This window comes from Leptosomus discolor, chromosome 1 (assembly GCF_034619465.1).
Source record: "Leptosomus discolor isolate bLepDis1 chromosome 1, bLepDis1.hap2, whole genome shotgun sequence".
NCBI lineage: Eukaryota > Metazoa > Chordata > Aves > Leptosomiformes > Leptosomidae > Leptosomus > Leptosomus discolor.
Genome location: NC_141391.1, coordinates 150981887 through 151007639, shown reverse-complemented (window position 1 = coordinate 151007639; position 25753 = coordinate 150981887). Strand labels below are relative to the sequence as shown.

The window sequence follows — 25753 nt, the reverse complement described above, 5'->3', positions numbered from 1 at the left end:
TTTCAGAGGATAGCCTTTTTGCCTTTGGTTGTAGTAACTGAATAATGGAGAGCCTTTTGTAGTGACCTTCTCGCTTTAGTGTAAGTAACAATCCTGTTATGGTGGAGCGAACAACTTAAGTATCGCTTAATATTTTGCTTTATGATTAATCTTCTGCCATTCCAATTTGGAAACTGTGCCTTTCCACCTTCTCTCTTATTCTATACCCATACTGGCATGTAATCGTTTACCCAGTAAGTACTGTTAGACTGGGATGGGCCAGCCTAGAGAAGAATGCTGTCCTTAAAGTTATGTCAGCTGCTACTCCTGGTCCTTTCCCTGTTTCTGGGAACAGTTCTTTTGCTCGCTTGTTTTTTTTTAAAAAAAAAAAATTGTTATTTTGCTATCTTAAGAACTATTTTATGTTTGAAGAATATATTCTCTGTCCAAGAATGTTACATCTATGAGCACAAAAGAACTGATCTTGATACACTGTTCGTCTTCTTTCTGATCCCAGAATGATAACACTAAGGCTTCCAGATGGAATTTTGTAATCTGCAGCTCTGGGATGAATTAAGCACTCACAACAGAGGTGTAACTGGATTGTATCACTGTCTTCCTATTATTCTTATAGATCAAAGAAGAACACAAGTAGATACTTATATTCTACAACATTCAAAACAGATGGCTGGTTTCTTTTTGTAGAGATTTGTGCTTTTCAGCAAAACAAATGCAAAAAGGCTATCGTTCACTTCTACCAAATAAGATTATTCCAGGTCTGTGTCTGTCTTTCTTTTTTGATTTGCAGCTGAATGTGATCTTCTGCTAGTGGCTTGGTCTTTGTATCGAGTAGGAATTCTGTACTCAAAGATTTTTGTTTCTGGCCACTTCCAGGAAAGTGTGAGAGCCTGTACTGTCTCCCAATTACTCTGCCGTTTAGATTTCTTATAGCACTCGTCCACACCCCAGAATGCAATCACTCAAGGCCAGAAGCTTCTGCAAATTATGAATACACTGTTGTTGACATAAAGGAGAGGGAGCTGAGCCCTGGCACTCATAGACAGGATAGAGACAGAAGAGGAGTAGCTGCAGCCAGGCTGGGGGTGCCACTGCCAGCACCTTTTAGTTGTCAGTTAGGAGGAAAGAAACTGAGGGAGGGGGGAGATGAACAATATTAGAGTAGAGGAAGAATCAAGCCCCAACCTGCTTTCCAACATATTAAGTATGAAAATAAGCTCAAGAGAAATATAACTAAAATAAAACCCGATAAGGGCGTGTGGCCAATCTAGACGCTATATTTTCCTGGCTGGTAAAGTTCGTAATTACTGATGGAGATGTCAGGATTTACAGTTCCAACTCATAGTAGGCTCACCACAGGCAATCCAACTACATCTGATTGTTTAATGCAACATACAGATAAGAATTTTTATATATATATATATATGTATAAATAGATGTATTTATTAATGGAATTTTGCATTTCAATGTGAGAAAACAACTCTAAAAAGAATTCCTAAAGATGGATAAACCAGCCGTTTGGTGCTTTCATGTGACTTTGCTTTGAAAGTGTCACGTAGCAGGTAGAGAGCTGGAGCAGCAGAACGAAGACCCAGTGTTAGAGAAGGACGAGACAAAGATTCCTATCACCTGCGGACAGGGAAGTTATAGTTCATCTGAACAGGAAAAGAACTGATTGTGTTCTCTGGTAGACTACTTAAGAAATACCTTCTGTTTTCCATTAGCAATGGAACAGACAGCAGGGAGGCAGAAGAATGCAGTCACTGACACATAAGCATTCCCATGGACACAGTCTCCCAGTGTATGTGCTACAATGTTCTGCTTTCAAACAAAAGCATATCAGCCACTGTTCCCTTTTATCCCTTGTAATAGGAAGAAGCAATAGACAAAATACAGTACAGCAAGGAATGTGTGTGCCTTCTTGCTCACTGTTGTAGAGATAACAAGTGCTAGAAAGCTTGAATGTATTAAAAATATGAGCAGGTTGTTCTTATTTTCAGGCTACTATGGTTTTGTAGAGGAGGAATCACCATAAAATCTAATGGATTCTGTGAAATCAAAACTCGCTTAATTACACCTACAAAAGCTTGATCAGGAGGATGCTATTTAAATCCATAGTGTCATGTACAAGCTGTGAACAGTTGTTAAACTATTTTCACATGCTGTGGGAATACTTTTTTTTTTTTCCTTCATGATATTCTAATTGACATTATCTAAGTCTGACTACCTGGTTTCACAGCTTTCTGTAATTTAATTTACTATTCAAAATTTTAACCTGATAACTAACACAACTTACAGGATTGAAATTCTCAAATGAAGGAGAATTTACTGTATTGAAGTGGAAGATTTTAGGTTCTCTGCAGATCTTGCCCTACTTTGCCCATCCTGGTTTGCTCCACAACTAAGCTGTTGAGTTGCTGGATTCCCAAGAAATTTTGAAGACAAAACAAAACTTAGACAAATAAAAACAACATTTGAATACGTATGTTCTGATCTCATCTTGCAATTAAGTCACAGATTTCTCTCCTCTGCCTCAGCTAGGAAAGAGGCATACGGGCTGTAACAGAAGAAAAAGATGCAATGTGTGCGCAGTGCAATTAGTTGTATTTGGGGTGAGGGTTTGGGCAAATGCTTTTGAAAGTAAAGGACTGATGAAACAGGTAAAATTCAAGCTGTACGTAGACACCCCCTTCAGCTGTGCCGAAGTACCTCATTCTTGAATGTTCGTATTCCCCCATGGTCCGATTACAAGCTTCTCACAGTGCCACCGGTGTATTTCAGTTCTGATCTACAGTAATCCCTGCTATTCTGCACAGGGTTCCCTGCAAACTTTTGCTCAACAGCCCATGTAAGCAAAAGTTGCCAATGTCATGAAAAGGCACTTCTGGATTTGTTATGTAGAAAAATATTTTGTTAACTACTCGTTCATTTTCAATGCTTTAGGAGTTCTACCAACCCACTGCAATTCTTTGCTTCACCTACGTTATGAGGAAAAGATTTTATTTAAACAGGGGGAACTAATGACAAAACTGCTTTCCCTGTTTTGTGTTTTCTCTGTTCTTTTTTTCCGGTCTGGATTTTTCCCAAGGTGAAGAGGGTGAACTCTGGAAATCATTAATCCATAGGATTTGTTCATGGTGTATAAAAATTTCAAAAATAATTTGCTCTATAAAAATGATTTCCTAATTGATTCTGTCAGAAATGAACTAAGACAGCTCTGTCAAAATAGCCAGAATGTCTTTCAGCTCCTCACGCACATTTTTTTGTTTTGTTTTGTTTTGTTTTATGAGGAGAAAATGATGAAAGTTAGATTCAAATCCATTTTTTTGTCTTTAAAACAAATCTAAAGAAAACTGAGCCTGTCCCCGAGCTTTTGTCTTGTGGTCTTCTGAAGAAACCAAGTATCTCTGTACAGCAGTGAACTGAGCTGAACCGAACTGAGGTCAGGCAGTGTCTTATTGAGAACTTTCTTCTGTTTCCATTTAAAATAATGAAGGGAAGACATCAGTGATAAATTGTTCTGAATTTGGGAAAGCTTTGCACTTTCAGAGCCAAATTCATGCTTCATAAAACTCCATTGCATTCAATGGTTACAAGATGATTGTAGTTGAACCCTTGCCGTTGTTGCCAAACACACACAAATGGTCTGCTCCAGAAGGCGTAATTCAGTTTGCCATGCAAATATTTCCAGACTATATCATTCGGTATCTTAGTTTATTTTCTTATCTTCCAATATAAGATATTTTGCTATATAGGCAAAATTTTCTTGTCTGGTAATATCTATAGTAAAACCCAGATACAGGGAGGCATCTGAGGACCCACGATGATCCACTCCATCTTTTGTTAGATTTGTCAGGGCCTCCTTTGAATAATTTCTTTTTAACAAACATATGTATTTACCCAGACTTTGAGCCCATCTTCTCCTTCTCAAAATGGTAGTTTGGGAAGTAGGTTTTGTTGGGTAGCATAGTTGCATCTGTATGTAACAAAGTTTGAAAATAATTTCCCACGCTTACATGAAAAACGTGATTGATAGGAGATGAAGGGCTACTTCTATTTAACTTGTTTTCCAAGCGTATTTGTTATGTCCAGTCTGAACTTTTGAGGGGTTTGGTGGTGGTGTTTTGAGATTTTGGGGGGGGGGTGTTTCAGAATTCCTTGGGGTTTTGTGCCTTTGCGGGGTCTACAAAGAGCACTCAAGGTCCATAGACCAGGCTATCAAGCTAGAGCATTTCTCAAATTAGTTAATTCCTTGGAAACTTTCCGATTCATTCTCTTTACACTTCTTTGTAACACTTATAATACAAAAACAGTGAAATTTTGACCTCATGTTATTTGCTTTGACCCTGAGATTACTTGTCAATTCTATTTTATTTTCTTCATATAGCTGTTCTTCCAGGGATTTTTATCAAGCATTTAAAGATTTATGGGTCAGTTGAGAAAAATTGCTGAATTATTTGATTGCAAAATGAAGACCACTCATCAGCATTACTCTGCCTTTAGTGTTCTGTAGTGAATATACACATGCAGCATATGTGCGAGCAGAGTAGTCAAGCTAATAGGGGAGTATGACAGCAGTCATGGCAGTGCCAAGTGTATGTATGGCGCTTTGTATTGGCATTACTGTGTCAAGAAGACGCTATTTTCTCCTTTTTTGTGATCGCAGAGAAATTATAGGCATATATCTGTAAGAAAAAGAATACTGCTGTTGATCCATGATCAACATGCATGTTGATGCATGGTTCTGATGAATAAGGCAAGTTGTGGGGGAGGTAATTTTTACAAGATCAACAGATGTAGCTGGAAAAACAGACAAGCTTTTAGGCATGCATCTAAGACTTTCTTCAAAATGGGAGCTGCAGATTTATTGCTCAATAGAAATTTAGAAGGTGTTCTCTGAAATTAACTTAAGTAAAGTTAATTACTTGGTTCTGCAAAAGAAAAGTGGTTGCTTCCTTCAGAGAAGAAGGGAATGTTAGCAGGGAAAAAGGTGACCAGGTCATTAGCCCTTCTGCCTGGAGGACCCATAATTCACAGCTGGTGGTTGTGGTGAATGAGTCTTATTACACATTGATGAAAACCATACTTTATTCTGCAGACATATATGGATAGTCAATACCACATTTGTCTCAGATTGACGCTGCTGCGCTTATACCACCCATTCACTTTTTCATATTACCACCTACCTGCTTTTGTGTATTTACATTAGACACTGCTTAGACAAACTTTTAGACACCACAGTCTCTGTATGGGAGGTGTGTTCATCTTTCACAGTAAAAGTGACCAAACGTTTATATAGGTCTCTCCAGCCCCATTCAGTTGCAAGTTATCTTCTTACCTATGCAGCATATATGTACATATTTAAATGCAGACTTTTGTCATAAAAAACTTTTAAATACAGTTACTCATATTTCAGCTGACTATTGTACAGCAACAGCAGGACTACCACTGAAGAAGTGGTATTAATTTCATTCTAAAGCATTTTTTTGCCCCAATGACTTGCAAATCTGCAATTAGATTCACATTTGTCATGCTCAAAGATAAAAAAAAAGAGTCTCCAAAATGTCAGAAAAACTGAACGTGTTGTTTCTGAGCTGCATTTGTTTTGGAAAAGGTTCCCAAATGTCGTTATCAGTTGGTAGAGATGGTTTGGGTTTGTATCAGGCATTTCATGTTTCTCCTTCAGCATTGTAGTGATTGCCTTTTTAAGTGAAACAAACTTAGGGTACATTAAGCAGGCTTCATTCCATGCATTGATGAGGATGGTCTAAACCTATCAGGGCCAATAATGAAATGGGGCTGCTTTAGAAGATGTTCCTGGATTTGGTCTGTTTACCCATTGTTTTCCTAGAAAGCTCTACAGCTCTGAGCTGATCATGAGAACCGGGATGTGGTTTATGAATCCAGCCCTGCCCTGCCTTTCCACTTAGCAAATGCTCTTACACCCTCTTGAGATAAGGCAGTGGCAGCTCTGCTGTGTGGGAAGCACAGTGCCTCTTGCTAAGTGGCAAGTTCAAATTAGATATGGCAGGAACGCAGATATAAGGGCATTTCCTACTTGACTGGCAGGGTTTAATGGATCCCAAGTGAGAGGAATGATTGCTCTTCGAACAGCTTTGGGAGGGCTGCTAGTTAAGAACTTTCACACGCCTCATTTGGCCTGTTTCCAGCTTGAGGTGAGGGGGAAGGGTACAGAAGGAATGTGCTTTGAAAGGGGACTTGTCCCCAAGCAATCAAATTCAACTGTTGTATGAGAATCTTCCATTGTTACTTACTAGATGGCTCTGCTTTCTCTCTACTGGGAAGAGTTTCTGTTCACAAATAGCCAGGAAGGTTGGCAAGTCAGTTCTTTTCAGACTGAAATCTGCACATCTGATGGATATTCAATAGACTGTGGTATCTGAAAAGAGTCAAGGCAGCTACTACATTGATTGTACAAGTAGTTATTAGACATTGACTACTAAATTTTCACATTTTTATGTGTATTTTTTTAGGATATGATATTCCATCACTCTACCCTCTGTGGGCAAACCAAACAGTAAGATAGATAGGAAAGACATCAGTTAAATTAGAAACATCACTTTTTTACCCCTGCACAGGCAGTGCAGTTTCAGATCATAATCTAGGTAACCCAAATTACAATAAATTGGAGTAAATAGCACAAATTCAGTAAATAACCAAAGCTGATGGATATAATTGGCTAAATACAGTTGTGCTTGGTGATGGAAGTGAAATGTAACTGTGTTGATGCTACTAAAATATCCCTTCCTAGTGCCCTGTATACAGGAGAGCAGAATATTCTGCCCTGCTGCAGTTTTGCAGTCTTGATCCATCAAACCGTTATTTTTATATGTGTGTTTATATCTGCAAACAGATGTTGCTCCAAGGCTGCACATAGCAGTAGGGTTTTCAGTAAAGCACATGAGCTCACTCTCTCTGCAGGTTTCTTGTCTGTCTCCTCTACCACAGCTGCTGTGTCGCTGGGGCTTTTCATAGCTGCTGCCACCCTGATGTTCTGGTGTGGGCTGCTGAGTACAGCTACGCTCTGCAGGACAAGGAGCCTAACATTAGTTAGCTGCTTAGCCATGGCTCTCAGATCCTCTCACTCTACAGAAATTAATCCATGTAGAACAGTGTTAGAAGCAAAATAAGTGAGCCTTGACAGCCTTATTAAAAGGGGTCGAAGTCAGAGTCTTTGTTGAAAGTAGTGCCAGCACCCTGTTCCTGTTGACTCAGAGATTATCTCACTCCTTATTCATTAGCAGGGTCAGAGGTGTCCTATTGAAAAGATATCCCCAGCCCCCTAACAAACAGCAGGTGCAGCCCCTGCCTGGGAACAAGAAGACAAGTTGCCAGTATTGTGGCAAGGCTTTCCAGCTCTCCTAGCTGGTGCACATCAGTGCCTGTAGCTTCAGCACCTCATTTTATGGAGTGGAGGCCCTAAGCCCAGTTTTTCCTTGGTTTTTCATCATCTGCAAACCTTAGAGTGTTGTATTACCACAGTTTTGAATATATGCCCACAAACACCTAGAACAATGTGAAGCAGTATTCTTGTGGGAGGGCATAGTGAGAGATTCGTGGTATATATTCATGCACTTGAGCTCTATATTTTTGTGAAACATATGAAAAATGGCTTTTCAAATACTTTTTATGGGAACTAGATGACTCCAGTTTGGACTGTAATGAGGAGCCAAGGATTAAATTAAGATTGGGTAAAGTATAATGAAATAAAATATACTTATTAAAGTCCTTTGATTTTAATTTTTTAGTCTGTTGTATAGAATCTGACTTGCATGATAAACAAAAGTCATTGCCTTTTCAAAACTATAGAAGACTGTATCTTAACTATAGAAAAATTTATAGAAAACTGTATCTTAAGTTACTGGTTAAGATATGTCTCTGTCCAGTTTCTACAGTAGAGATACGTTCATCTTAGAAACGAACATCTTGGCATCATTTGAAATACTCTCTTTAGAACATGTTTATTGCATACTTAAGTTACAATGAAATGATTGTTGGCAAAACAAGTTAAAATCTACATTGCTATTGCCTTTGTTACGGACAGACACCTTTTGTCAAAAAAATTAATTTTCCTTAAAGCGGGGAGTTGAAATAGTTGACTGAAGCACTGCTGAATAATCAGTACAGTTAATGCATTCAATTTAATACTGTTTCATTTTTCACCCATATCATCATTATTTCCTATATGCATCAGACAGCTGTCATCACCACATCCCCTTCCCCTAGTGTACTTGCTTTCTTTCTGCTTCAGCTGGATGGTTTCTGGGTTATGGATAGGAGTACTGGGGGTGAGAGAGGGTGTTCAGGTTTCTTCCAGTATGAAGCTGAACAAGATTGTAACTTAGACGTTGATCTTTGCCTTCACTACTGCTTGGGTCTCAGACTGTTCCTCACTGCTTCTGTTCTCTTATTTCAGATAATTCAGCCCCTCTTAGAACTTGATCAGAATCGCAGCAAGTTGAAGTTGTACATTGGACATCTGACAGCCCTCTGCCACGACCGTGACCCCCTGATTCTGCGTGGACTCACCCCACCTGCTTCCTACCACCTGGATGATGACCGGGCAGCTTGGGAGAAAGAGCTGCAGAAGATGACCCAGGAGCAGGTGAGTTTGGCGTCTGAAGCTCTGAACAAGGGCCTGAACTGTTGATGTAGGTCTTGCTGGTGTGCCACACCAGAATGTTGGGAAACCATTCTGTAAGTGGTGAAAACAGGTAGCAAAGATCCACTCTTCAGCTGACAGGACGAGTCAGTAATTTTTTTAATCATTGGCATTTAATATTTCTTATGGAATTTCATCTGTTCTTTTGTTTGTACTTGAGGTCATGCATCTACACATTCATGGAAAATCAAACTGCAAGATACTACTTTTGCCATTTTTTACCTGTTAACAAATTTTAGCTGCTCTTTATAACTTAATGTAATCACAGGGATCGTAAGTCTTCTTTTGATTACGTTAACCATTTACATTTTAACTGGCACATTTTTATGAGTCACTTTATGTAAATTAGTACAATGTCCTTACCTTCCATTGCAGTATGTTCTGCCAGTAATTTTTTTTGCTTATCACCTTACCCAGATACCTAGCTCATGGACCCAGTGTGCTAGATGCAGTACACCTATGGTTATGCACACACATGCACAGTGATTTCAGAAGTCCACCAGTGTATTTCCAGGAGTTTTGGAATACAGAACTGAAAGGGTTTAATAACAGCTTGTCTGATGAAGTCTCTACAGAGACTGTCAATCTAGCTGTAATTCAACTACTGAAGTTTCCCCCAGCTCTGGTGATGTCTTGCCTTCCTTAATGCCTTCACTGGCAGTTTTTATCTCTTGGTTTTGGACTATAATTCATCATTCCCTGCAACCCTTTTTTCTCATTCCTTTCTATTTCTCTTTTCAGTGTTTTAATTTTACTCCTATATTACCGAGTTTGGGGGTTGTTTTAACTACTGTTAAGGAACTTGTACCAGAAATAAATGTGACTAATTTTGTCTTTTTGACCGTGACTTTGGATTAGAATGCAAATTCTTTCACTACATTATTGACTTTCATATGTCTATACCAACCTCTATCCAGTACGCACACAAACTAGTGTAAGGCCCATATAGTTAACAGTAGATTTGCAGGTCAGTGAACACTGTCTTGAGTCTATCCTGAACACTTCAGCTCTGGTTTTCTTCTTCTGTAATGTTTAAGCTCATTTCCCTTCAGTTTCAACTCAAAGCTAAATTTTGATCCAAAATTAGAGGAAGCCAACAGAAGCATGTCTAACAGTTCAGAAAGAAGAGCAAACCTCTGGAGATAAAAGATGCCCATAACAGGGTCTAGGTGGTACAGGACAGCTGATCTCTTTGTACCTGTCTTCATTTATTTATTTGATTCAGTGTGTGCTGTGTGCCTCGCTCGATATCTGCATTTGCCTCTATAGGCCTGACACATTCCTTCTCCCTGCAAAGCTTACTAGCCTATACACACTCAGAGTCAGCATTTTATTTACCTCTTGGCTTCTGTAATCACCGATCCAGGATTAAACATTTTTCAGTATGATGCATGCCATCCTCATATATTACAGAGGTACAGCTCCTAGGTTATAGATCAAAACACAAGGCATACCATTTTGAACCGCCATGTCAGTCAGATTGGAATGAAGCATTGGATGACAAAACCTGTAGCATGTGTGGGAGGCACCTCTGAAAACAAAAGTGAAGGCTGGATGTGGGCAAAGTTTGGATATCCCTGAAATAAATTTAGTTTGTTATAGCTGTGATGGTCTTTGAATATAATCAGGATCTGTGGGGATAGGTGATATCTTCTATCTGATCAGGAGAACGTAGGCGAAGAAAATAAAAAAGGTTTCTTTGACAAGTTCTTCTGAATAGACAGGCAGCCCGAAACAGCATCTGTTTTTCCGGTTCTGTTTACTGGTCTAATACTAGATAATATTTCTCATTCAAACTTGGCTAGCCCATTAGCAACATTTATGGGTTATACAGTAAAGAAAGCATTTAAGTATAAATTGTGAGAAAAAGGATTACTTAAGTTGTCCTGGAGAAGAGAAAAAACGTATTTTCTCCCATTATTGTCTTAATTCTGCATTGCTGTTGCCACAGTTGTTTAAATTTACTACTCAATTTGTGATTCCCATGCATAACTAACATCTGCTAAAATAAAATGTAGCAGTCTTTTCTGCTTTCCCATACTCACTTAGATTGTATTTAAAAGCTTCAGTTGAAAAACACAAACCAATGATATATTTCAATTTACAAAGCGGAGTTTTCATTTAAGTCGTGGAGCTTTTCTGTTTCTAACTGCAGAATTTCCTTTGTGCTTAAAGTATTCCCATGGGGGGTGGGAATCAGTTCTCCAGATTCGCAGAAGCCCATCACAGAATACCCATTTTGCATCTTTGGAATTTTAATGAGTTTTGTAAATTACTTCAAATCCAGTGCATTAAATTCACTCCTGTCCCTTCTAATATGATCTTCTGTAGATAATGCTTCACAAGCCTCAGTGGGAAAAAATTAATCCTCTTGAATGTTAAGAAGTGCTAACATGATTAGGAAGGATACATTTAACTGAACACCAGTCATATTTAAGAATGATGCCAGTGTATCCACTTCTCACCAATGAGATTATTTAGTTTGGTTTAAGGTTGGGTTTTTTTTTTTATAAATATTTGAGAATTAATTTTCATACTGCTGCTTTTGGAGCTGTGATTTCCCATTGCAGCAGCTATTATTGGCAAATGTTGGTCCTGCTGTGTTTCATCATAGCCAATATACCCCGTAGGTCTCTCATACCTGGTGGGGAGGCCCAGACACAAATAGTAGGAGTTTTCTGTCACCTCTTCTGGAAGGTAAAACTAGTATATGAAGTAGATGTAAGCTTTTCACTCTTCAGACACATCCACAGTGACCCACAAAAACCGATGTACAAGTTGTTGGAAAAGCATCTGCCAGCATCAACGCCATGGCTCTAAGAGGAATTTGTTGCCACATAAAAAATTTTGTGGACTCTCAAAGTTTGGTTGTTAGTTGGTACCTCTCATGTATAATTATTTCTTTATGCTGCCATTAAGTTCAGCTTTATTCCTTAGTGACTTCAACTGATTTTAATCAAAATATGGGGCCGAGATGCTATATCATTCTTTGTTGGCATTTTGTCAAAGACGTTTTGTAAAGATGACTTACTGTAGTAAAATTTTGGTCCATTTATAATGAAGGCCTGAAGCCAGGATTTTATGAGTATATGGTATCTCAAAACCTAATCTAAACTAGTGTACTAGACTAAGTTGTGGACAACGAAGAATCTACAGTGCTTGGAACAATGTCATTAAGTTATTCATGTGGTGGAAAATATTCCTTTGAGTCAGTTCTGACCCAATGTCCCCAAAGAAGTTAACCAGCACTGTGTCTGGAACTGTCCTTCTTCAACCGGTTCATGTCCTGTTCAACTTTTCTTATTTAAAAAATTGAAGTTACCAGAAGGAAGGAAGAATGTTCCAATCTCAACACTCAGAAATAAAAATTCCATTCATTCATTATAAATAATTACATTATCCTAGCAATTTCTATTAAATACAATATTTTCTTTCACTTTGTCCTAAACGTATCATTATGTTAATATTCTTGGTCTCTTTAGAACTACTGCGACGTTTCACGTTTCACATGGTTGCCTCTTAAGTGAGGGATTTTATTCCTATGTGAAAGGAAATGACATTAAGAACGTAATGATATGGTCCACATTTTTATTTATAGTTTAGTTTTTGTTTTTATCAGATCTTTGCAAGAGGAAAGAATGGAGTAGAAAGTAGAACTTGCTGAAAATCATCATTTAAATATGTTGGTAGTGGTGTGCTGCACTGTGGTTGCAAGGAAGCAGTACAAGAAAGTAAAAAGTGACAACCAAACAGAACAACCAGATATTAGTAGCAGGCAACAGTGTTTGTTCCATTAGTATCTTAAGCGCTACTATAAATGTTTCGAATGCTTCAAATCCAGCTCTAAAACGTGCGGAACTTCCTATTATGGAGAGTTTTGTATTTTCAATAGGTCCTACAGTGACAGTCCTTCTGAAAAAGTATTTCTTCCAACAGAAGAGAACCGAGGAGGAGGAGGAGGTGGCATTTTGCTCCCTGGCTCCCTGCCATCCCTGGCTCTTTCCAGCCGTGTCCAACATGTCCTGGCTTCGTCCAGGCTGCAGGGGGTCCTGCCTATTTCTGCTAACCCCCAGGCACTGTTTTTTTCCCACACAATCAACCTCTTCCTCTTTCCCCAGAGGTGTTTCAGGCAGCATTTGTGTTATGACCTGGGCATCAATGCCAGCCTGTAGGACCTGGGCAGATGTATTTCCATGAGATGCTCTCAGAAGACACCTTCTCTGAGAGCTTGTCTCACACCACTACTAACATGGTGTTGCACCTATGACTGCGTCAGCTGTGAGTTACAGAGAGGCATTTTGAACAATCTTTGTGGTCATAGAAGAGACTTTGTAGTGAAGAAGCGTTGTCTTCCCTCTCCCTCTGTACCAGCTTCAGCCAAAGCACAGACCATCTAGCGATTCCTACTTACCAGTCCTCTCCCAAGAAATTAGGAATGTCTGTTCTGCTCAGCTACTCGAAGTAGAGGAAGGAAAAAGGTGATAATGTCACTTCACTGAATCAGTCACAACCTGCTGTATCAGCGAAACGGTCATGGCTTGGTTTCGAGGAGCATAATTTACATTGCACATAATTCACATTTCACTCTTAGCAAATGTTAAGGTTCTCGTATGAAAGGGCACCAGACTGCATGTATGTAGCTTTCAAATTCCATTTTAAAATTGCATATATGCTTTCTGAATTTTGAAAGTATTAAACACATGATTTGTTATACAAATAATGTTGTAAACTTTAAATTACAAATAGCTGATCTATAAACATCCTGTGTACTTCATTCAGATTCCACTTGCGTTCTTGCTGCTGTATCATCTATGAGAAATTACTCAACTTACTTAGTTTCTGTAAAGAAATTGCTCTGCTATGTTTTGCATTTAGTCATTCTAAATTACTCTATTACTTCAGAGTTTACCCTGTCTTTCTTCTCTGACTACTCTTCCATTAGCTTGTTATCTTCCCCACCTGATTTATGTCATTTATTTTTAATTTGTAATCTTATGGGAATGCATAATGTATTTTAAAGTTAAACAGCCCACTTCTGGTCTCTGTTAGAAATTAGAAGTAATAATTGCAACAATTTATATCCTTCGTCGTGTGCAAATGTATTTCCTGAGTTTAGTTGAGAAAGTAATGGATATAGGAACTCTCTAAAATTACTAAATCCTGTAGCATTTTAAACTTTTATATTAAATTGATGTTTTGGGTGAGGATGAGAACTTGAGATCAGTGTCATACTTCTTAAATACTGGTTGAAGTCACAAATGTTATCCATAAGTTGACCATATCCATAATGCCATAACATTATCCATTTTTATTTGTGCATGGAATTGTTAATTTTAAAAATATATGTTATCAATCAGTAACATTAACTATTCCTAACATGAGAAGAGATACAAAGGGAAAAACATTGCTTTCAGGACATGGTCAAGCGTTTCGTGTATGTGTGTAGCATGTCTGAAATTTACTGTGGTCTCATTTCAAGCAGATCCTACAAGCAGATGGTGTACCACCTGAGCTGTTACCTTATTTTTTCGAGGGCAGCTCACCTTTCCGTATGTTTTGCTATTAGTAGCAAGTTCTGTTACTCTGTGCCTTGCTCAGACACTGTGGTCCTCGTGGAAGCTTTTTGCAGCATCTCCTGGCATGAGCTACTGCTATGGATTCTGCTTGGCTGTGTGGGGGTCACTAGGGAGGCCTCTGTGGAGATCCTTCCTGGATAAAAGGAACCACAGGCAGGAGCACCTCGGTCCTCTGTCAGCTTGTCAGGCTCACTGCATTGTATGGACCAAGATAATTCCATGGACATTTCTTTCTTGGAATATCTGTCAGAAATTTCAGAGCTGATGATAGGATTCTCCATGACTTCGTAATACACAAAATGAACTTCCTCTTTATGAGAAATAAGAAATGTGGAAAGAGTAGAAAAGGGCTCCAGCTCTGATCCTGAAATAACTGGATGGATATAACTTCATCGTTTCATTCAAGTACTTCTTGCTTTGTCCTTGCGCTGTGCAGGTACAAAACCGTAACTGCCTGCCAACCCTCTGTCCTAACAGTTAAAAAGTCATCAGCTAGGACATATAACAGAGTATATAGATGTGATGCTTGGGGACATGGTTTAGTGGTGGGCTTGGTAGTGTTAGGATAATGGTTAGACCTGATGATCTTAGAGGTCTTTTCCAACCAAAATGATTCTGTGATTGAAGATTTGCCTTGTAGACAGGTGAGTTTTCCCTGTTGTTCTGACTATCAAGTGCTGCCTTGACTAAACAGGCAGAGTGCCTGTGGGGACAGGGAGGCCTAACTCACCAGCAGAGAAAGCAAGGAGCAAGGTACAAGCCCAGCATGAAGTGTGTGGCACAGTAATTCTGACAGTGCCTACCAATCTGCCCTCAAGAGAGTAAACTGACGCCTAAGGTAACGCGTTGCAACTGGAACTAGGAGAAGCAGCCGCCTGACTCTTTTTCACAGTGACTTTAATGTGCAGAATTGCGAGTTGTTCGGGATTAGGGTTGTGGGGTTTGCCTGCGTTCTGGGCGCTCAGCTCAGCAGGGCCTGGCCCTAGCAGGTGGCCCTGTGGTACAGGCAATAGTTGTTGTTTGTTCTGCTTAGCCACAGAATAGCAGCTTCCTGCACGCTATAGCAGCATTGATTTTCAGTGAATAACATACACCAGAATTTGTATGAACGGAAAATTGTCCTCTGATTGTGAAATGATTGCTGCTGTTGCTGGAGGATGGACATACTACCTGCAAGTGCAGGATTTGCAGGAAAAATTCTCCAGTCAAATGCAAAATTTGAAGGAAAAAAAGGAATAAAATAAATGTCTGTAAGTTACACTTTTTCTTCCCATTTATATAATTTTGAAATTAATTCCTTACCAAGGAAATAGTACTATTTCTGCTATTCACAAAGCTTAGAGACGCTCAGGAATGCAGAATAAATCCCATGTGAGAAAATTATTTCAAATACATGATGCAAGAGCCCTTAACAAATTTTTTCAGGGTTTTTTGTCAAATTGGTTGTAAAATCTATTCAAATGTATTTAAATATATTTAAAACATATTTTAAACATTTATGTTATTTTAAAAGACAAGACAGAATGTTTAATTTGAAATCTTACTTTAATTTTTAAATGCACGTGTTTTGAATGTTTTGAAAAAGCTAACATAAAAATAAAACTTACAGATAGAGCAAAAATATTTAAGGGTCTACATATATATATTTTTTTTTTTTAAGTTTGGCAGACTGGGATTTCCATATTCCTAATCCTTTCTTCTGGCCCTTTTATAGGTCTGTAGTTGAGAAATAAAGGTCTGTATGTTATTGGCTCTCACTACTTCGAATATACATATTTACTCTGGTTGGCCTGGGAAGATGCAAAAGTTCTTGACCATTTGCCTGAGATGCAGTGTAGTTTAACTTACTTTGAGACAAAAACAAAGTTTAAGATTAAATCAGCTGAATTTCTTCTTGATGCTTATTTCTGTTACTTTAAGCTGTAAAGGTATTTTTCAGCCTAACTGTAGCCTGGTCCAGAAACACCTAAACTTTGGAGAAACATATTCCAGATCCCAGTGTGGTAGCCTTATAGAAGTCCTGCGGTTAACTTTCTTTTCACGCCACTCTATGAGCACCTCATATTCTGTATTCAGTTTCACCCTCCGTAGCCTGAGATGAGATACTACTTCAGTTTTGTTCGCCTTTTTTCATCAATTTTTGTGGAATTGTTAGCGGGAGGAAAATAACACTTTGGGGAGTAAGCCTCCTCCATATAAATAAAATTTAAAGGGTCTTAGCTTAATGTTGCCTTGTTTAACTTATGGGATAAGCAAAGGCCACAAAGGTTCTGCGGAGCAGCAGCACAATTCACCTAGTGTCTGTATAAAACCATAGTATCCTATTTCTTAATTATGAAGTTACCATCTCTCTGAGTGTCAATTAGTCTTTAAATAAGTTCTGGAATATCTTGGACCAAAGAAGCACAATGCAAGCTAATTTCATGGTGAATTGTTTGGGATTTTTTTTCACTGATGGAGTTTAACTATAAATGGAAAAGTATTCCTATCGTGACTTGCTCTAAACTCAGGAAGGAAGGCAGCAGTGGTGAAAAGTGTCTGAATCTATTGCAGATTATCTGCAAGCTTCTATTCCCCTGAGATGCTGAAGGTCTTTTCTGTTCTTCTATTCAAAGATAAAGTATAAATACTATGAAGCACTTCTGGGGTCCTTGCTATCCTTTTCTTTCTAATCTGTCTATTTTTACTTGTCATCAACTAGGCAAACATATCTGGCCTTGCCTTCTCTTTTTTGATAATTTGTATGAGGCAAGCGTATGAATGTCTTCATCTCCTCAGCTGAAAATGCCAACAAAAAAGGACTGTCGAGACTCTTTTATTTTCATAGAAAAATGGCATGGGGAAGATAACACCATTTCCATTTGCATTCACAAGACGAAAATCTAGGAAACCAGGAGCAGAATCAATAGTAATACTTACAAAGAAATTTCCCTAAAATTTGGACTGCCAGACATCTAAGTGAATCAAGTTATACCATGGAGAACTGGATGTTCCCCATTAAGGAGCTTGTCTGAATGAGGAGTGACGTATGCTGCTCACAGCTGTTTCTGAAAGGAATGACGTAAACAGAGATGACATACCTGATATAGAAATGCTGCAACCAGCCGCATAGTCAATTAAGATGTCTTTATTTAAGTAGAAATCCCATTATTAAACCTAGATGTTCTGAAGCTAGCAAGGCTATCATTGCTGCTTTTTTCAGACGTTTCATCACAGACATCTGCCAGCCAGCTGTGTAGACTTTCTGTCTGCACTAATTTGCAAAGTACCATTGCTGGCCTTCAGCATTCAGAGCCGTCTCCTTTTAGGCTCTCGATGGTCAGAAACTTGTTTCTTGGAAATATTTTCTTCATCTGGTTAAGTTGGTTACTTTTGTTTGATTACATTTGATTTATTTTGGCTTTGGCATGGCCTTATTTTGTTGGGCTTACCTTGATTTTATAAGGAATCCTGTAAATACAGAAATGCTGACTAGTACAGCAAGAAACTGAGACAATCCTGAGTTTGCAGTAGTGTCCTGCTGAAGACAACATCTTGCAGGGTTCTCCCCTGTCCACCAACCTCCTTTCAGTTTTGAAGGTTAATCTCTTCGAGGTACTTTTGTATTTGATCAATTGCTTTGGCCTTTCCTGGAGCTTCACCAGGAGGGTTTGGCCGGGATGCCCGGCGGAGGGCTGCTGGCCGGGCAGGTGGTGGTGCAGGACCTGCAGGCAGCCGGCCCCTGCTTTGCCTGCTAACAGTGCCCTCTCCTGGCTCTCCTCCTGTGGACAGAGAGCCGAGGGCCCTTGCAGGAGCCGAATAAAGAAAAGGAGAATCTCATCGTTGGCTTCTTCTCCCGTTACTTGGCGTCTCTCCCGACCTCCACGACCCCCCACCCTTCTGACGAATGGCACCGTGACATCTTTGCGCTGGCCCAAGAAGCCAAGGCAGCCCTGTCTCAGAGGTCAACGTTCAAACCAGTCCCGTGAATTCACCAGCAGTTAGGTGGTTTGCAGGCTGCTGGAGCTGGGGCCACCTGAATCACTGGGGTTTCACTGGGCTGAGCAACCTGAGACTCAGAGGTAGTCCCTGAAACCCAGTCTGCTGGCACTTAATATCCAGCACTGCTCCTAGCTGGCTGTGCTGACTCTTTCAATCCTGCTTGCTGACTGAACCTCTCCTAGGCTTATCCATCCATTGCAAGTTTCCGACTAATAACTCTGCCAGGCTGTTGGAACCAGGCTAATCGCCTATCCACAGCGTGCCATTTCTGAGCCATTATGGGTTACTGCTGAATTCCCCCCCTTCTCCCGCGAGAGCCCTTACAGAGCCCGGAGTGCTCCCCTCCCTCTCGTTTTCCCCACTTCCCCGGCTCATGTCACTCCGCAGAGCAGGATCAGGTTGCTTTTGCATTGTGATTCTTGGCATGAGCCCCTCTCGGATTCATATAGCTGTTCTGTGAGCACGGCAGCCAGTAGGAACAAAGCACATAAGAACACATTAAACTAACATTCAGCATGCAAAGCCCAAATAATTTACTATATGCTACCCTGCCTAGTAAAGGGAATAGTGTAGCAAGCTTACCCTTTTAATTTCCTTTCTCTCACTTTTGTCTATAGAAGTCTATATACCATAACTTCCTTAAAAAGCATTTATATTTATTCTAAAGTTGTTCTTAGGCTGTTTGCTTTCATGCACTATTTCTCGCAGTAACAATCTCCTGTGCTTTGCTTGATACCATCACTAAACAGAGAGACATACTGTTGTATCTGATTAGAATTTTAATTGTAGAAATACAACCTTTCCCACTGCACTGTGCTCTTACAGTGGTAAAATGATCCCTGTTGTCCTGCTGCCTGGCAGTTCTTTCTTTTTGAAACCTACAACAAGCAATGTTACAGAAGTACAAAATATAGATCAAGAAATGTGTATACTGATGACCAGTTATCCCTTCAGGGATGATAGGTTCCAATTTGACATTCTTTCCATGACATATATTAACACAGTTGAGTTCCAATAAAAATATTAATCACTTAGGAAGAAGAAATGTTACAGGACTGACAGATAATATTAGAAAAAAAAATAAAAGAAGGTTCCAATGTAGATAAGCTAGTTGCTACAGCTGCTCAAAATGACAAGAAACTTTGGACGCAGAAGCTTGCAACAGACTTCAGACTCCATCCAAGTGGATGTGCATACCTGCTACAAATGTACTTGTCTTATATTCATAGGGAATATACTTTATTAGAAGAAAATCATGTTGCTGAAAAAACTTGAGAGTTTTTTCAATATATAGTATATGAAAGAGCTATCTGCTTGAAAGCTTATCCAATCTATCTGTCTGTATCGTCCGGTCTAGTAAGAGATGCTGCTTCTCCTTGTTCTGTTAGATCCTTAGACCACTGTGAGTACAGTAATCCCTAAAATGCTCGCACAAATTACAGCCTTACTTGGGATTCTGCACAGTTCACAGGCTAGCATGGACTTTATCAATTGCTAGGCAGATAAACAGGTTACTGAAGGCAGATGTTTCCTGCTCTTCATAAAGACTCTGTGGGTCCCTAATTCTGGCAATGGCGTTAGGCTCGGAGCTAAAAACCGTGTTCGCATATACTCCAATATGTTGTGTGGCATGGTTTGTAACACCGCTTCTTGGAAAAACAGTTTATAGACTGTCAACAGAATGATAAGATAAAGTTTTGAAGTTCCATGTCCTGTTCTGAGCCGATTATAGTAAACTGAACAACGAATGATCCAACAGGAAATGCAGAGTTAGTAAATAAAAATCCTGTACAGTCATCTTATGACTCACTTAGGAAACACAGCCTCTGAAAATTATTAATTCCACAGAAAAATTAGAGTGCTGGTTAACTCTGAGTGTATTATGTATAATTACATAACATTTCTATTGATTTCCTATAGTAAGTAATTCTGAAGTAATGACCTGTGAAACATCCTGTTGTTTGTGATTAAAAGTCCAACATTTAAAATAACACGCTAGCAAAATGCTGTATTGCTTCTGGAATACAGTTTCTTTCAGATAAACATTCTACAGAGGAAGTTTTTCTAATATTTGTCATAGAACAAGTTATTCAGGTGTAGTTAAGCCCGTTAGTTTTCCCATGTGGACATAACCTTAACTGGGAAGGTCACAAGCCTGGTCCTATGGAATGAAGAAGTGAAATAAAGAGGGGGGAGAAGATCTGGTTTCTGGTGAGGGAGTCACCAAGGGAAGATTCCGATCCTGGAAGTGCCCAGCATGTTACCCCTCCACTAGCTCCCTGTCTAAAAGTGGTGGTTTAGCTTGGAGCTGAGCCTGCTGGGCAGATGTCGTTGTACAGTGTAATAGAGAATGACCATGCCTCTGTGTGTTTCTTGCAGCTTCATGACGAGTTAGAAAAGGGCGAGAAGGAGAGCGCAGAGCTGCAGGAGTTTGCCAATGCCATCTTACAGCAGATCGCGGATCACTGCCCTGACATCCTGGAGCAAGTCGTCAATGCGCTTGAGGAGTCGTCATGACCTCGGCCACTAGCCCCACCAGAGCAGCACACCAGTGGCCAAGCCCAGTCAGTCCAAGGAGCCACAAAAGTGGAGAGGAATGTGAAAGACAAAAAATGGAATAGAAACTTCTGGTGCACCTTTTACAAAGAAAACAAAAGCAAAAAAACCCTCTAAAAACTACGTGCTCTCGAGGTTCTTCCGGTCTATGATTATTCGCTCATGTTTGCATTCATCTTCTCACTGCCTTTCCACTTTAGAATCCAATTCCCCATTGACTTTGTTGATAGTGACTTTTGGATACAGCTAAGCAGAGCTCTTCCAAGTCTACTGAGCAAAGAAGAGGGGATCCTCTGAATACAAGCAGCTCTAGTTCTCCATGAGGTTGTAGAAGGGTAGCCCTTGCCTTTCATTCATGTATTGCTTTTCTTTTTTTCTTTCTTTCTGTCTTTTTTTTTTTTCACAAAAGCTAAAAGCCAGAAATTCATAGTGCTAAAACCAAATCTGAGTGTGCTCTGATTATGGCTTATGACTGGCCAGCATCAGCTAGCTAGCTCAGGTCTCGCTGCCTGTCTCAATGTTTCTTATGTTCTTAAATAACAGAGAGAGGAAAGGAAAGTTTCCCTATTTGTTCCTGTTAGTCACTTCATCTAGCAGCTGGGAAACAAGGTAAGCATACTGCTGCTTTCTGTTTACTTAACTTTGATTTTTATTGTTCTGAATAACTCTGAAGTGCTTAGTGCAGCATTTTTTCAGGTAACTGTTTTCATCTGTTGATTTCTTGGGATTTTTAGCTGAGGTTTCTCATCTTAGGTCTACGTCTCCTAAGTTCTTATTTTGTAGAGAGCTCTCTCCATTCAAGCAAGTGTGGTCAACAGGTCAGCTCCCAGCTTTAGCTCGTGTAGGTTGTCCATTTCCAATTTTTCAGGCCACAGCTTTGTGAACACTAGCTGCCACCAGAGTAGTCTTAGGTGTTTTGTAAATGAGAAAATTGCATCATTTAGCTTAGAACTATTAAGTTAGGTAAATCGGTAATATAGTTCTTACTATAATTATAATTTAATTTATTTTGGTTTAGCTTAGGTTGACAAGGAATGAGCTTCAGTTCAGAGCAATAACCTGTTCTTATAAAGAGGAGCATCTCTGCTGGAGTTGGCACCCAGCTGAGTAGATAGGTAGGTATGAAATCACAGCTTTAGTTAAACCAGTGCAATTCTTATATGTATATGAGAGGCCTTAGTCTTGTTCCCATCCATCTTTGACACTCATTAAAGCCCCTGCTGATAGGTAATAGGACCTGAAATATCAGGTCCATTTGTCATTGTGGTAGCAAATCAGAATCCTGTTTGATGAGTAGGATTTCGGTGTTCATTCTTGGACTATGCATTAATGGGGAGACACGTTTTTTCCTGGCTACCAGTGGTTATGTGTGTCTGGGGGCATCTGCAGGACAGAACCCTTTAACACGTCCCCATGTGCTCCTTAAAGGAGTTGTTCCCCTTTAGGTTTCTCATATTACTTAAGAGAACAAGGGGAGGGCAAATGAAGACCAAATATCAACACAGCAGTGGAAGAAATCTTGGTTTCCTAGTCACTAGCTAATTATGAATCCTTTCGGTAAACCTCCCATTCAGAGCCTGCAGTTTAATTCCATATGACTTACTACATTTTGAGCTTAGTCACTAAACTTATGCTGAGGAAAATGTTCCAAGCCCTTTCAGGAAAACTGCATTTCTTATGTCTTTGAAATCCACAACACAGATCCCCTGTAGGTCTTTCACACCTTATTTTTATCTTTAGAAGTGACCAATCACTTCCAATAGAAAGAAGATCAGCAAAAGTTTGAGTAAGGGAAGATGTACCCTGTCTTTTTTTCAAACAAGCACTGAAAATTGGGCAAAACTGAAACCTTATATACTTGTAGACTCTATTGAAAACAACTGATTTAAAATAAATCACATGCCAGTTCATTCTACTGTAATGATTCAGCAGAAGGAACTGGATCCATAACCATGGTGTCCATTAGGAAGAAATATGTAAGTCTCCAAAGAAGAGGTGATTCACACCTTTTCTGTGTTTTGAACTGCCAGTGCTTTGCAAATCAGGAAATGTAACTTTAGTTCTTGCTGTAGTAGCAGCCTGCGTGTGAAGCTTTTTCGTCATGGATGAGGAGAGTAATGAGAACCTGAATGTGTGCAAGGGGGGAACACCGGAAGGCATGTAGACAGTGTACATACCACTCAGCCGTGCCTCATCCCAGAACCACCCCTTTGGTCCCATTATTTGAGTCAGCACATCTCGATAGAAGCTGTTGTTTTGAAATCTTCCCTCTTCCCTTTTCTTCATCACCCCTAATTACTCACTCAAGGAATTTAATGCCGCCTGTAAAAGCATCAGAGCCATCAGCCTAACATCATCGCGCCACCGCCACCACTCCTGACTATCTCATTAACTTATATGGTCAAATCTCCAGCTGCCCTGGTTCCCTGCTGTAAAACAATCCCTCCTCTGTGAGAAGCTGTGGAATTTCCCTTATCGATGGTTCGAATGACTCCTGCTTGTAAACCTCTTACTGAGATGTTCCTTGATAGCGTTTCTGCTGCAGGCAGGGGCAGGGGGAGGGGATGAGAACGAGGGGTGGTCACTTCGGCCTGTCATTTTGGTTCCCTTGGTGTACTGCGTTGCCCACACATTGGAGGAAAGCGCTGGTTCTTCTGCCTCTTTGACTCAGCTGCGTTTCTAGAGTTGAAAGTGCCCCAGCCAAAGGCACAGTGCTGTCGTGACAGCGTGTGCAAGACCCATGTGTCAGCAGCCGGGTGAATCTCACTGTTTACACATCTCCCGGCCTCTTCCCTGAGAGCATTTGTCAAGCCTGGCTAGTTTTCACGCTGGCCATTTGGTCTTTTATCTCCCAGTCACACACCTGCTGTTCCTCCCATCTGGATTGTGAGGCCTTTGCAATTTTTCTTGTTAACTGCTGTTATCTTCTAGGTCTTCTAGGCTTCCCATCTTAAACCCTGATCTTAGACCTCCGTAAAGTGCTTTCAAGGAGAGAACAGATCTCATTTAGGAACAGACTTGATCCGACTTGATCTCCATTGAACTATTTCAGGTAATCTCTCTGATCCTGTGTTGACAAGAGGTCTTGTCAGGGTGAATAGCTTGAGGAACTATGTGATCTGGGAGGTACTGCTGGCCGCAATTCAATGCTGAATGTGACCAGTGAAAGCTTTTTCTTTTCTCTCGTATGGAGCGCTGCACCGTTGGCCTTAGGGCAACAAAGGGATTTTGTTATCATAATCCCTCACAAAATTGTGTATCAGGCACATGGCAGAAGGGCCATATGTGTGCGCGTATGTGATGCTCATCCAGTTGCCTAACCCACCACTGCTCTCTTAAAATCTTATACCCAAGTGTCAGCAGCCAGGCAGATGCAGACAGTTTCCTAGCACAGTGGTCCTGCAATGCAGCAGGTCTAGGAAATCAGGGGCCCTTCCCAGGGAGCCTGGGGAAACTTACTTTTTCTTCTCCTGTTGAATGAAGTTCCATTTGCTGAGGGAGCTGTGAAAGTTTTAATTGCTTTAATTTTTTTTTTTTCTTCAAGCTGTCATTAGTAGAGAAACTGAGAGATGTAAGGACTGAAGGAGCTGTCTGTAGAAGATTAAATAGGTCATTTTAGCTGGGTTTGGGCTAAAAAATAACTCAAGCTTGAAGCCCACATACCGTGTAAAAGCTGACACCCCAACCACACTTGTTCATGATATCCACAAGCCCAAGTATGTATTTTCCTCTGAATCCAGCCTCATGTAAAACACTAAAAGAACATTACAACACTAGAATTGCAGGGTGAGGACATGAGCACTGTTTGTGATTGGAACAAGAATTGCCTGGCATGCTCCCAAATGAAGTTCTAAGCTTCTAGTATTCTCTCTCATTTTGACTGCCTTTAACCAGCTTTCCCTCTAGAAAATGCCAAACCCTCTTTGAAGTATCTGATTTTTGCCAAGTCCGGGGGACAGAAGGTGAAGGTCTGACGTGATTCCCGAAACTCTTGTGTGCCCTTTCTGGTTGCACATCTGGAATATCCCTTCTCTAGCAAATTTTCTGGTACTCTGGGGCTCTCAGTATTTTGCACAAGGGAGCATTAATGTCATAAATCTTGTAGACATAACCCTGTTTTTTGAACCAAAGGGGCACCTCTTTTCATTTGCCCTGTAATTCCCACCCATTCTGCTGCTAGTGCTCAATTTGTTGGGAAAATTTCTACATCTGATAAAGGTTGACAGGGTTGAGTCCCCCACTCCTGTACTAATTGCCAATCGTTGCCACTGAAGGGGTCTTTACAAAGGATGTAGAGTCACGCACTGATGCCATTTTAAAGCAAAAATGTCACTACATAAGTAACGCCTGTATTCCTCAAATGACTCCAATGAAATGCAAAAGGGAAATAGTACAGTCACGGCATCTGATGTTTAAAGGAAGCCTCTACTCAGCTCGACGCCCACGCTGGAAGAGGGAACCGGAGAGGACACAGAAGTCTGTGGATAACTAACACTGCCCCAGCGAAGCCGGCGGGGTGGGAGGGTCAGGCACGGGGCATCGAGGGGGATCTCACCTGGCAAGGCCAGCTCTGCTAACCCGCCTTGTCAGCGTGGTGAGGAAAAGGAGTGTCCGAGGGGGTTTTTTAAACAAAATAATGTTTTTAATTGTTTTTTCCACGTAAATGGAAGGAACCTTACGCAACAGCAGATCCTTCTGAACAAAATGGCTGCGTCCGCTGACTTTTTAAAAAAAAAAAAAAAAGAAAAACTGTTTCAAAACTTTTTAGTGTCAAAAGCATAAACACAGAAATCCTGACTTTTTCCAGTGTGTGTGGTGAGTGCTGTAACCCTGTCATCAGTACCTCTCCTGACTTTTTCAGGGGTGTTTTTTCCTGTTTTGTTTTCTGCTTGTCGATATTGTCTGTGTGGTCCTAAGGCTGGGGCAGTTACCAACAATGTGTGTCTATTGTCGGATTAAA

General features: G+C 40.2%; 1 protein-coding gene across 4 annotated transcripts in view; it reads left to right on the top strand.

Moving 5' to 3' along the window:
* The window catches only part of ERC1 (ELKS/RAB6-interacting/CAST family member 1), a 284902-nt gene extending 264148 nt beyond the window's left edge, over window positions 1–20754 (top strand). For all 4 annotated transcript variants that reach the window (XM_086467310.1, XM_086467304.1, XM_086467291.1 and 1 more), the window contains 2 exons: window positions 8435–8623; window positions 20617–20754. In XM_086467310.1, the coding sequence (XP_086323436.1) occupies window positions 8435–8623; window positions 20617–20754 (327 nt within the window). The remainder of the gene's footprint in view (window positions 1–8434; window positions 8624–20616) is intronic.
* Window positions 20755–25753: the final 4999 nt, after the last annotated feature.